The 13,036-nt window shown below is 43.2% G+C and overlaps 1 protein-coding gene across 1 annotated transcript in view; it reads right to left on the minus strand.

Annotated features, from left to right (window-relative positions):
* LOC307247451 (uncharacterized protein) overlaps positions 1 to 10,064 on the minus strand; it is a 35,758-nt gene extending 25,694 nt beyond the window's left edge. The window contains exons 1-11 of the mRNA XM_080023604.1: positions 9,603 to 10,064; positions 8,223 to 8,397; positions 8,055 to 8,101; positions 5,507 to 5,544; positions 4,599 to 4,711; positions 4,313 to 4,335; positions 3,253 to 3,411; positions 2,871 to 2,996; positions 2,717 to 2,755; positions 2,455 to 2,586; positions 1,889 to 1,988 (exon numbers count right to left, since the gene is read on the minus strand). Of these exons, the coding sequence (XP_079879730.1) occupies positions 1,889 to 1,988; positions 2,455 to 2,586; positions 2,717 to 2,755; positions 2,871 to 2,996; positions 3,253 to 3,411; positions 4,313 to 4,335; positions 4,599 to 4,711; positions 5,507 to 5,544; positions 8,055 to 8,101; positions 8,223 to 8,250 (805 nt within the window). The 5' untranslated portion in view covers positions 8,251 to 8,397; positions 9,603 to 10,064. The remainder of the gene's footprint in view (positions 1 to 1,888; positions 1,989 to 2,454; positions 2,587 to 2,716; positions 2,756 to 2,870; positions 2,997 to 3,252; positions 3,412 to 4,312; positions 4,336 to 4,598; positions 4,712 to 5,506; positions 5,545 to 8,054; positions 8,102 to 8,222; positions 8,398 to 9,602) is intronic.
* Between the last annotated feature and the right edge of the window lie 2,972 nt (positions 10,065 to 13,036).

The raw sequence follows: 13,036 nt of genomic DNA on the forward strand, positions 1-13,036 counted from the left end.
TTTGTTTACACTTGTGTAAGATGCACGCGTGGGAAGTGACAAAGCATCGCGTCATAAAATATTGGACTGGTAAACGGACCGCATTTTATACAGCGCCCCTCTAATCTTGGGACCACCCAAAGCGCTTTACAACACGTGCCTCACATTCACACACACATTTATACATTGATGCCGGAACGCGACGCTTGGGGAAATTACTCGTTGGATGGATTATTACAACATTTGGCGCGGCGGCAACACAAGATGAGGTGAATTAAAGGTGACATGTTTTGCGACATGGATTTATACCGTGGACACAGAAATACAGGGAAAGGCTTACGGTTCAGAACCGTGGTTGTTTGATACTGCAGTATACCTTCAAACAGTATACCGTCACACCCACAGTTCAATCGTTCCTGGATCATGCAGTGCGGACACAAAAGAAAGGGGTGGTTCCTCCAAAGGTTTTTAGAACTTCCCATGGTGCAAAAACGCCTTCTGTGACTCGATACGCGAATGTCCAAATTGAGTATTCATGGCCATCCCTGACGTCGGCATATTATAATAGTCGGAATATTTCCATTAACACAATAAGAATTGTTTTTTATCATATTCAAAATGATACCAGTATTATCGTGACCGGATTAGTCCAACGAATGGCGGTTGTCCGTGGATTTGGTGGTTGTCACGGGCCAGACACTTTCAGGCCGAAAAACGGCAAGGAGTAAAATGATAACAGCAATCAGGATAAAAGCTAAATACAGCTGCAGGCAGCAATACGCAGGGTCCAGGGTAGTCAGCCCTTAAAGTTCAATGGACGAGTGTGCTTTGGCTCTCTCTTCCGGTGTATTTTGTGACTGCAGAAGTTCATTCGTTCTGGCCCGGTTACAGTGTAATTCTATTACATTACATTTACATTTAGTCATTTATGAGACGCTTTTATCCAAAGCGACTTACAAGGGCGAATAACATTCAAGCTACATTGCGACAGAGATTAGTGTAACAACAACATTAGTGTAACAATAAATACTGCAAGGTGGTGCTAAGTAAATGATCTCGCCGTCTATGATGGGATGGCGTTTGCGGCTGTGGGTGGGTTTCCTACGCTGCAACTAACTGCGCTGGAATGTCTATAAATTCTGACAGTGGTGTTATTGGGGGGGGGGGTTGTAAAACCTACTCTGGTGCTTGTCAGTTGTCTTCAGAACATATATATATTATAATCATGTTCAATAGTTGCGCATTGTTTAATCCAATTGTCTTCTGGAAATAAGTTGAGTATTCCTCTTGCAAACATTATAAAGGTTAATAGTAATAAAACACTACCCGCCACTTTGTGACTTCGTATGGTTAAGAGTTTGCATCTTTAAAGTTAAAGTCCAATCGTGACAATATCTGTGCATGGCACTATCTTGGTGAGGTTGTGATTGTTGACTAATCAACTAGACTGCAGTGCTATCACGTGATCTGTTTACTCCATCAACTTGCGCATGCGCGTAAGGACTTCTCCGCTGCAGCATACATCTGTGAGTGGCGCCATCTTGGTGAGGTTGCGATTGTTGATCACAAACTTCTTCCACCATAATGAAACGATCTGGATCAAACTTGGACCACGCCACGTTGTAACTGCCCCGAATACACATCTCGTTCATTTTGTCTGTGGGTTTGTCAGACCCAAGACAGCCATTAAATGAGGTCCCGATTGTTGACCAATCATTAGACTGCAATGCTATCACGTGACCTGTGTGCTCCGTCATTTGCATGCGCGCACGTTGCGGCGAAAATAAAAAGAAGATAAAAGATAAAAAGAAAATACAGGGACTGGACCCCTAATTTGAAACAAATAAGCTTAGAAATCTGATTCTGCTCAGGGTCCACCAGGGGGCTCTGTTCAGGGGGATGAACTCACAGAGGGAGCGAATGATCGCCATCTTGTCGCTGAATTTTAACTTGCTGACCCAGAGTCCGAAATGATCTGCAGCTTCTACCGTCGAGTAGAGGACGAAGATCTGGAACACACACACACACACACACACACACACACACACACACAAACACACACACACACACACACACACACACACACACACACACACAAATAATAAAACACAGCATATTTGCAAGCCACGCTGGTGCTCGCAGTTATAAAATTGAGTAGCTAGCACTGTTTCCAAAAATGGTTGCAAAATAAGACTATATGGTCACAGTCTGGAACCACGCATACACAATCTTTCTCGTAAATTGCCAATAAATATAAATTGAACAACAGACAATCAATTGATCGATATGTATTGACAATATACAAAAAAACAATTAACCTCTGTACCAACAATTTACATTCTGACAAAAGTAGGATGTAAGTCAATATAAAATTATATATAGATAAAAATCTGTACATATATTAAGTGTGTGTGTGTGTGTGTGTGTGTGTGTGTGTGTGTGTGTGTGTGTGTGTGTGTGTGTGTACACAAGTACATGGTTCTTGAGTGGCAGGTACAAGCTGACGGGTCCTGCCAGCATCACAGCGTTATGGACTTCCTGCTCCAAACCCAGAGGAATGTTCTTTACAAACACCAGGCGGTCCTTCAGCATCGCCTTGTCATAGGTCTGGAGACAGGAAGTGGACGTTCAGACCAGGAGGTAGACAGGAAGGGGTCAATCAAACTAACAAAACTACAGGAAGTAGAGAATCAAACCAGGAAGTAAACAGCAAAACAAATGTGTGTGTGTGTCTTACGATGTCGCCCCAGTTCAGCAGAGTTTCAAAGAACTTCACCTGAAAAAAAAAAGAACACCAACAGTCTTTATAAAGCAACATTTTCAAAATGGCCGTTCACCATACACCCAAACTGCTAGCTATGTAGCCAATAGCTTTATCTCGTTTTACGCACCGGGGTGTGGATATCCGCTTTGGGGACGTGGAATCGTAGCATTGCTCCTTTAAATTCCGTAACCGGTCCCTCGAACGCTGCCAGCATTTTCTTCACGTTGTTTCTGGGAATCAGCCCGAAAAAGGCCTGGACACCAAGCAGGAGAAAGGACCATTGTTATAAAAACTAAAACAAAACATGAGGTTTGTTAAAAATTAAATCAAAAACAAATAACAGACTAACTTTTCCATCCCATTGTGTCTTTAATAAGGAATTTAACAAATACAATACATTTTCCAAGCATATGACGGAATGTAAGAAATCCAACATCCAAATCCTAAAATCCAACTTCTCATCCTGGGACCCAGATTGGACCTGGTGGTCAGGAGGCATCACTACGTACCATGCGCTGGTCAGGCAGGACATACAGGTGGTCGAGCTGCTTTGGGAAGCCCATGTCGGCCAGCATGGATTCCAGCTCAAACACCATGAAGCCGCTGCTGGGGAGCTCGGTCACCATCACTAAGGTGTGGGGGGACGCCTTGTTGTGCATGGGGCCGGACTGGGGGAGGAGAGACAGAGGGGGAGACACGGGGAGAGAGGACATATAGAATTAAATCTATTCATAAACACTCTCTTAACCAGGTCCCAAAAATGCCATTCCAAGTTAATCTGTCCTCCACCAAAATGTATGCAGCTCAACTTGATATGTATGGGATGATGAAGAGGCGGCCATTATCACAAAATAGCCCCCAACAGGGTGATCAGAAGCTCTTGTATCATTTTGAAGGGGCTTATTTAGTGATAACCACCAGCTGGCTGTACGTTATCCCACTTATTACCTTATTACGGCTACTCACTGATTAAATGAACACATTGAGATGGAATATTAACTTGGAATTACTTTAAAACTACTATGTCTTAGTGCGAAGTGATGAAAGGTTCGACTCTTTTTTTGAGATTGGCTTCTTGACAAGTCACTCGTCATTAGCTACCAAAAAAACAAAACAAACCTATTTACTCTTCCATTGTAGTTTCTATGCAGTGTCACCAGATGGCGCCACCTGATAGCATTAGCATTAGCATGTAGGCGAAGTGATATGAGGGATGTGAAACCAGCCGGAGAAGTGGTTGTCCGTCGTTATTTATCATATTCGGCCGTTATTCAAAAATAACCGACCGATGATTGGATACTATCGACCAATTAGAATCAAGTTTTCCACAGAGACGTGTAATAAACAACAATAATGAAATAAAATTTATCGTTTATGATCTTCAATGGGAGGCAATCATTTGTCGAATCAATAGAGCATTGAAGGAAGATTCTCGCCCTGGAGAGCCCCCTAGGGCTCATAGATGGCAGCAGCGTATTAAGATAAAAAATACTAGACCATAATAAAATACTACAATATTTACAAAATGAGAGGGAATATGAATATGAGGTTTATAATGTGCAGACTTACATTCGACACGTCCTCGCATTCTGCTGGAGGGAGAGAGAGAGAGAGAGAAATTTACAGATTGCCAATCAATACGTCAATAGTTTTCCAATTGCATCACAATTTTTGAGAAAATATTCTGCTATATCAAACATTATGAGTCACAACAACAAGAGAAGAAAAAATAAATAAACTCAATATTAAAAAAGAATGACGGGAAAAAATAAAATGGAAAAAAAGGAGAGAAAAACAAAATCAGAAAGAGAAAAAAATGGGAAAAGAGAAAAATAAAGTTAAACATTTCACTCACGCATTCCCTTGAGGACGAGCTTCAGGGGCTTCACCAGGTTCTCAGCGGGGACGAGCGGGAGCGAGCACGGCTCGGCTCCGCCCTCTGCTGCCACCGAACCCTGTGGAGGAGAACTGGGATGGAGGGAAGGAGAGAAGGAAAGGGAGGGAGCGAGGGAAGGAAAGGGAGGGGAGAGATTCACATTTAACCTCAGCGTACAATCATAAGACATCAGAAAACATTTCCACATGCACCCAGTATTTACTTATATTTACTGACGCTGATATTTAATATGTATTTCCCTCATATACATTGTTCATTTGATATGCAACCAGGGTTCATTCTGGCATTACTAAATTAAATTCAAGGACTTCCAAGTACTTTTTAAGCCCATTTTTTTTCTATTCTTAAGGACTTCACGCAAAACAAATATTAATTAATTTTAAATGTCATCTTTATGAATTAAAATATAATATAACCTTGGTGTCATTGTATATTATTTATATTAGTATATCTATTATCTATGAATCTATTATTAATCCCCTTGTCATCTACTATTAAGCGTCTATTTCCAACTGTGCTGGATTACATTTAAATCTATGTCGTAAAAGTGATTCTGGAAATGTTTTATTACGTTGCGATTTGGGGGGAAAAAAAAAAAATCACAGGTTTTCAATGATCGTCTTTTTTTCAAGGTGCTCCAGTACTTCATTTTCTGAGGAAAAAAAAGTACTTCAAGAACCTGAAGTACCTGGTAAAAACCCTTTACTTATAATAATAATCAATATTATTAATACAGGGTTCATGGACTTTATTTAAAAAATATATATTATCTGTAACTTCCCCTCGGGAACAAATAATGGTTTTTTTTATTGAATTATTATACAAAAATTGAAAAGTTAAAAACAAGGTTGTGTCGCAGCTTTTACCTGACGGGGGGATTCTCCTGCTTCTCAGCGACAGCCACCTGCAGGAAGACAGACAGGTTAGGTTCGGACAGGAAGGAAGGAGAGAGACAGAAAGAAAGAGGGCGAGAAGGGGAGGGACAAAAATAGAGTGATACTGTTCTCTGGGTGACTGATATGGTAAATTCTTGGATTTTGAAGCAAGTAAGTTAAGTTTAGTTACAAAGCAACCTTTGCAGACACCAGCCACAAAGTGCTTCACAATCAAATAAAATCAAAGATGAAAACACATAAGCATAATCAAATAAATCAAATCGAGATGAAAACAGACAAAAGAGGGTTAAAAGACACAAAAAACACATGCTACCCAAATCCCTGCCTGGGTTTTTAACTGCTTTTTAAAAGAGTCCACACAGTCCAGAGACCTCTGACTCTCTGGGAGACTGTTCCAAGCTCAGGTGCTGCAGACTGGAAAGCACCATCTCCCAGAGTCTTAAAATGCACCTCTTAAAGCACCTCTTAAAATGTGTTCGAGGGAAACTTGGAAGACCCTGGTCAGAGGACCTAAGAGATGGGCTCGTGTGTGTGGGTGCAGGAGGTCCATGATGTAATGTGGAGCCTGGCCATTTCTGGCTCGATATGGGAGCACCAGGATTTTAAAATGAATTAAAAAATGAACAGGAAGCCAGTGAAGAGAGGTGAAAATGGGCGTTATGTGTGACCACTCTATTGGGGTGCGTTAAAAGCCGAGCAGCGGCATTTCCCAACACTCTCCAGCATCTGCAGCTATTAAGACATAATTCTAAACTGTAAGGAGGGCTGTTTCAGTGGAGTGTAGTTTACGGAAACGAGACTGAAATTTGTCGACACCCTGCGCAGTCCAGTGTTTGAACGAGTTGCCTCATTGAACGGAGTTTAGAAATAGGTCTATGGTTCTCTGACTGGGAGGGGCCCAGGTTTAGTTTCTTCAGCAAAGGTTCAACAATGGCCTGCTTAAAATAACTGCGATACACCCTGATAAACAAGAGTGGTTTATAGTATTGACTAAACAGGGACAGATACATTTAAAAACCTTTAAGAACAGAGAGGTTGGCATTACATCGAGTGGGATGGTAGAGGGCTATAATATCATATGGTGGCATATCGGTGCCAAAACTAGCTCCCGCAAAAGAGATCCACGCTCCCGCATGTAGAGGAGCCACGCGTACAACATAAACTCCTGCGCATGCACATTATTTTTGCGAGCATACACAGCACTCGTGTGCAGAATATCTCTGCTCGTGCAAGCAGTAATGGAGCCTGCGAGAAGAAACCCATGCTCTTTACCCAGACTGGTATCCCTAAGCGCACAGCTATCAATGCTCTGCTGCTCGCAAAACTATCACCTGCTCGCTCGCGTGTGGTTTCGCTTTTTGCAGTGAGTTTATTTGTATAGCCCTTAATCACAATACATTCTCAAAGGGCTTCACAAACCCACATTTCACATAGAAATCATCCCCTGATCTGAACCCTCATCCAGGCAAGGAAGACTCCCAGAAAATCCTTGGGGGGGGCGACCTTGAGAAGGGGCCCCAGAAGGAGGAATCCCACTTCCAGGAGGACCAAGTCTGCAATGGATGCCGAGTGGGCAGCACTCAGAACAAATCATGGGATCATCTTGTACTTCTATACAATGTCATGTCAAGGCTAAACTCTATGAGAATCTATTTGCTGGTGCGGAGCGCCGCGGGTAGACTCCAGGGATGTGGTCCTCATCAGGCCCATGCTGCAACTATGACTGTATCAAATACAATTTCTCATCTTGGAAGCTATTCAATTGGAGAAATATGAAGATTTCTCAACCTTCACCAGGTCATTGATGATACCCACACTTCTTTGAGGTGGAACCTGTGTACTTCAAGCTTTGTGGCTCTCCACAAGCGCTCGATCATCCGACATTTGCGCCTAAAGTTCCAGATTGTTTCATTTATCCATGGGGATGAGTTTAGGGAGGGGATCTTTCTGAGTTTGAGAGGAGCAGTGAATGTTAAATGATTGGACTAAAGTCTCCTGGTTCTCATCCTTTAAAACAATATTGCTTTCAAACATCATAGAGAAATTAACAACCACAGCCTCGATTAAGAAACGGGTGTGCCTTGTGTGCAAACAAGGCTGAGACTACAATTTAAAACAAATGTCAAATAAAATTTATTTCTGGTCACTGACAGATAAATCCTGAAAGCCAACAAGTTCAATATACAGTATATACCATATGTAAAAACGAGGTCCAGGGTGGGGTGGGCCCTCCACTCCCCTGTGTGGAGAGCCAGATACATAATTCATAATATCAAATTACTCACTAAGATTAAGAATTTCAGAGACACTGTTGTAGATAGTATCATCAATACGAAGTTTAAAATCCCCAACCATTAGGACTCTGTCAAACTTTAAAAACAATGATAAAAAATCTGAAAGATCTGATCAGGAGCCGCTTCAGCCTGGTCGCCGGTAAATCAAAACACAATCAATAGGGTTGAGTCAACAGACTCTAGACATTTGCAATTCAAATGAACAAATGAAACTCAGTGCTTACCAGCTGGCACGTCAACTTGTTCAGAGGTTTGCTGACAAAAGGGCGGTCTGCAGGAAAAAAGTTTGATTAGATGGGAAACATCCATATTCTGTTGCCATTTTTCAGTCAGGAACATGCAGTCCATGCTTTCAGTGCAAAATAAATGATGAAGGACACATGACTTGTTACCAATAGACTGAGGATTGATCGGAGCCATCTTGACTGATGAAGGCAGAACAGCAGCAGAGCCGGCGGAGGTGAGAGGGAGCCGGCGGAGGTTCCCAATGCACACACCACGGCGATCCTTATTGTTGCCACCTTTAAATGTGCAGTGTGGACGGGAGGCCCTGTCCTGAATAAGGGTCTGTATGGGGGAATTGAATGGTGAGGGTTGATGACAGTGGAGAGGATTGTACAGCATACTGCGAGTTGGACCCTGTGAACCCAGCCAGAGAAACTTCTGACCTGAAGAAGTACACACACGCTTACACACACAGACACACCATTCTGAGTACTCAGGACAGTAGTTTGAGACAAATCCCAATGGGGTCAATTTAACATTTATACACACTCAGTGTGCATTTTATTTTCTACACCTGTACAATCCAATGTAATCCAATAAACCAGCTCTGCCATGAATTATACTTTTATGAAGTTTATAATGTTCAGCTTTTGTTGACAAGTCAGAAATGTGTAAATTCAAGTAAATGTTTATGACTGAGTTCATAGTTGAATGCGGTGTTATACTGAACTACATTATATTGAGAGGTGTTTCTCATTTGTTGTTGTCCCTCTTCACATACATGAAGGGTGCAGAATATTAAAAACACCTCTGAATATAATGCAGCTCAGTACACCACCACCAGCAACTATGACCTCCATGCTAAAACAAATCACAGAATTAACACCTCTTCTTTGACAGCGTAAAAAAAACCCTCAACATCATAGGTAACATAAAGCAAAATGTATAGCTGAGCTGGTGGTAGTCTACCCAATTAAGTGCACAGTGGACACTAACTGTATACGCATACATACATACATACATACATACATACTGTACATACACACATTTTTCATAACATTAGAAAATGAAATGTTCTCTTTTATTATGGAAAAAATAGTATAGTAAGTAGTAAGTAAATAGTAAGTATTCTAACAATATAATGGGTTATTCAAATACAGTATGGGAAAATAAATTCTACAAATCTACCAGAGTTCCATTTATTAAAATAAAGTGTTGGAAAAAAAAAAAATCTAAATGTAATATGTTTAGTATTCTACCATTCTAACGGGGGTCCGTTTATTCATATTAAACATTGAAAAATGAAATCCTAAGAATAACATCCCACTTCCACACACACACACACACACACACACACACACACACACACACACACACACACACACACACACACACACACACACACACACACACACACACACACACACACACACACACACACACACACACACACACGTCAATATTTCCTGGACATCAGAGATATTTCTCTTTGTGAATTCAAGCAAACCTTATGGGGTCGCCCACATGCCCTGACCACATACACATACCTCAGGCTTTTCTTGTCCCGCTGGCTTAGCCGGTACAGTATTCTTGAATGAAGAAGATGAAGGCTCCTTCTTTGTCGCTTCAGCTGAAGAAGAGGAGCTTGAAGAAGGAGAGTCGTTTTTTGTCGCTTGAACCGAGGAAGAGGAGCTTGAAGATGAGCGCTCTTTCTTTGCTGCTTGAGGTGAGACAGAGGAGCTTGAAGATGAAGGCTCCTTTTTTGTCACTTGCGGTGAGACAGAGAAGCTTGGAGATGAACGCTCTTTCTTTGCCGCCTGAGCTGAGGAAGAGGAGCTTGAAGATGAAGGCTCCTTTTTTGTCGCTTGCGGTGAGACAGAGGAGCTCGAAGATGAAGGCTCCTTATTTGTCGCTTGAGCCGACAAAGAGGCGTGAGAAGGGGAAGGCTTTTTCTTTGCGACTTGAGGTGAGGAAGAGGAGCTTGAAGATGAAGGCTTTTTATTTGCTGCTTGATCTGAGGAGCTTGAAGATGAAGGCTCTTTCTTTGTTGCTTGAGGTGAGACAGAGGAGCTTGAAGACGACGGCTCCTTTTTTGTTCCTTGAGCCAACAAAGAGGAGCCTAAAGATGAAGGCTTTTTCTTCGCTAGGCGAGAGGAGCCTGAAGATGAAGGTTTTTTCTTCGCTAGGCAAGAGGAGCTTGAAGACATAGGCTTTTTCTTCGCGAGGCAAGAGGAGCTTGAAGACATAGGCTTTTTCTTCGCGAGGCAAGAGGAGCTTGAAGACATAGGCTTTTTCTTCGCGAGGCAAGAGGAGCTTGAAGACATAGGCTTTTTCTTCGCTGAGGAAGAGGAGCTTGAAGGTGAAGGCTCTTTCTTTGCTGCTTGAGCTGAGGAAGAGGAGCTTGAAGACGAAGCCTCTTTTTTCTTTACTTCAACAGATTTCTTGACTACTTTCGATGAGGAAGAGGAGGTGGAGGCTGATGAAGAGTTCAGCTTGGCCAGCTCGGCCAGCAGCGCCGGTGCCAGGGACTGGACGACATCCTCCAGACTGGTGCCATCGGATAAGCACTGGACTCCTGGAGGAGGACATGAAGAAGGGACGAGAGGAGAGGGAAAGAAGGGCAACAGGGAAAGTAAGTGAGAATTTACAACAATCAGTCACAACATTAAAACCACCTGCCTCATATTGTGTAGCTTGCCCTTGTGCCACCAAAACAGCTCTGACCCATGGAGGCATGGACTTCACAAGAGCTCTGAAGGTGTCCTATGGTATCTGGTACAAAGAGGTTAGCAACAGATCCTTTAAGCCCTCGAGGTTGGGAGGTGTGTGTCACTTCTTTGCTCGCCAATCTCCAAAAACTTCTAGGTGAAAATAAGCCCAGTATCACGCAGTCAGAACTCTGCATAAGTTGGGAGGTGGGGCCCTCATGTATCAGGCTTGTTGTTCCAGCACATCCCAGAGATGCTCCATTGGATTGAGCTCTGGGGAATTTGGAGGCCAAGTCAACACCTTGAACTTTTTGTCATGTTCATCAAACCATTCCTGAACATTGTTTGCAGTGTGGCAGGGCACATTATCCTGCTGAAAGAGGCCACTGCCATCAAGGAATACCAGTGCCATGAAGGGGTGAACATGGTGTGCAACAATGTTTATATTGGTTGTCTATGTCAAAGTAACATCCACAAGAACAACAGGACCCAAGGTTTCCCAGCACAACAATGTCCTAAGCATCACACTGCCTCCACCAGCTTGTCTTCTTCCCATAATGCATCCTGGTGCCCTCTCTTCCCCAGGTAAATGACAGTTGCACCCTCCCATCCACATGATGTAGAAGAAAATGTGATTCATCAGACCAGGCAACCTTCTTCCATTGCTCCATGGTCCAGTTGTGACGCTCACGTGTCCATGGTAGGAGCTTTCAGGGGTGGACAGGGGTCAGCATGGACACTGAGCGCTCCCATAGGCAGCAAGCTGCCCTGCACTGTGTTTTCTACACCTTTCTATCATAGCACCGTTCACTTTTTCGAATGGGCTAGACTTTGCCCCCCCAAGTGCGTCAGTGAGCCTTGGGCCTCATGACCCTGTCGCCGATTCACCAGTTGTCCTTCTTTGGACCACTTGGTACTAACCACTGCACACCGGGAACACCCCACAAGACAACAATCCAATTTGTTATACCTGTCCAGGTTGTGGCTCCGGGTGCTCAATTGCACCCAACGAGTTCCGCAAAGTAGAGTCGCATGATCAGGGGAGGGGAATGGTAGCCTAGGAGGTAGAGCTGGTCGTCTAGTAATCTAAAGGTTGCTGGTTCGATCCCAGGCTCCTCCTGCTAGTACGCTGTAGTGTCCTTGAGCAAGACATTTAACCCCTAATTGCTCCTGATGGGTGCGTAAAAGCGTCTGCTAAATGTAAATGATAAACACATCCCAAAATAATGCCTTACGTGATGAGTAAAAATATTTTTTTATAAAAGAATGAGCTAAAGAAGTCTAATGGTCCGTTCACGCCATCGGTAAAGGGGCTGCTGCGTGAAGCCGAGCAGCTCTAGTCTCATCGCTGTACAGTTAAACCAGCGACCTTGCTTCCATCCCCCTGCCGTTTGTGGACGTGTCGGCTCAAAATTGCGTACAATACCGCAGCGTGTTGTATGCAGCGCGGCGTCCCAGCAACATCAACTTTACTTTTCGCTGTGAATCGGTGAGCTCGTTGCAGGTGGTTGCTCCGCCCCCTGCAGGCGGATGAAGCCGAGCTCTGTTTGAAATGCATTGCAGCCTGTCGCTCTGCAGTGCCCCGTCGCCGGCAGTGTGACTGTACCATAAGACAATAAAGAAGCAGTGGGCAGGACGTCCACACTGCGTTCCATGTGAACTCGGAAATTTGTTATTTGTAACTTAGACGACTAACCTGAACCCTGTGTACTGCTGCCTGCAGCTATACTTATTTTTTAATTTTTAATCTTGGTGTTTTTGTGGTGCAAGTTTGATCAATATCAATGTACATTTTGAACAGATATTAAAGGAAAACTCGCAATTTTATTGGCTTCAGGAGCAGGTGGCTTTCTGACATCATCTTACAAAGTTATATGAGTCCAAGCATCGTCTTTTGGAATTCATTCCCCTCCAGCCAATTGCGAGTACAACATCTAGACCAGGGTTGCCCAATAAGTCGATCGCAAAGGCAGTGCGGGTAGATCGCGTGTCATTCAAAAAATGTTTGTTGCCCATTTAGGGAAGATATAGAGATTGATTCACTCCAACACTGTTTCACCTGAACTTGTCTGCAGTGGAGGATGAGATGTTGACACTAAAGGTGACATTGATCTGAAGTCCAGGGCTCATGGACAGTCTTGGAACTTACTTACAGAGGAAAAGTACCCAAACATGAGAAATGTGCTACCTCCTCGACTGCATTATTCTGCTCTACTTATTTATGCGAGTCAGCCTTTTCCCACATGAAGATAATTAAGTCCAAATACTGTTCT

The sequence above is a fragment of the Zeus faber genome (genome assembly GCF_960531495.2).
Source record: "Zeus faber genome assembly, chromosome: 22".
Lineage (NCBI taxonomy): Eukaryota > Metazoa > Chordata > Actinopteri > Zeiformes > Zeidae > Zeus > Zeus faber.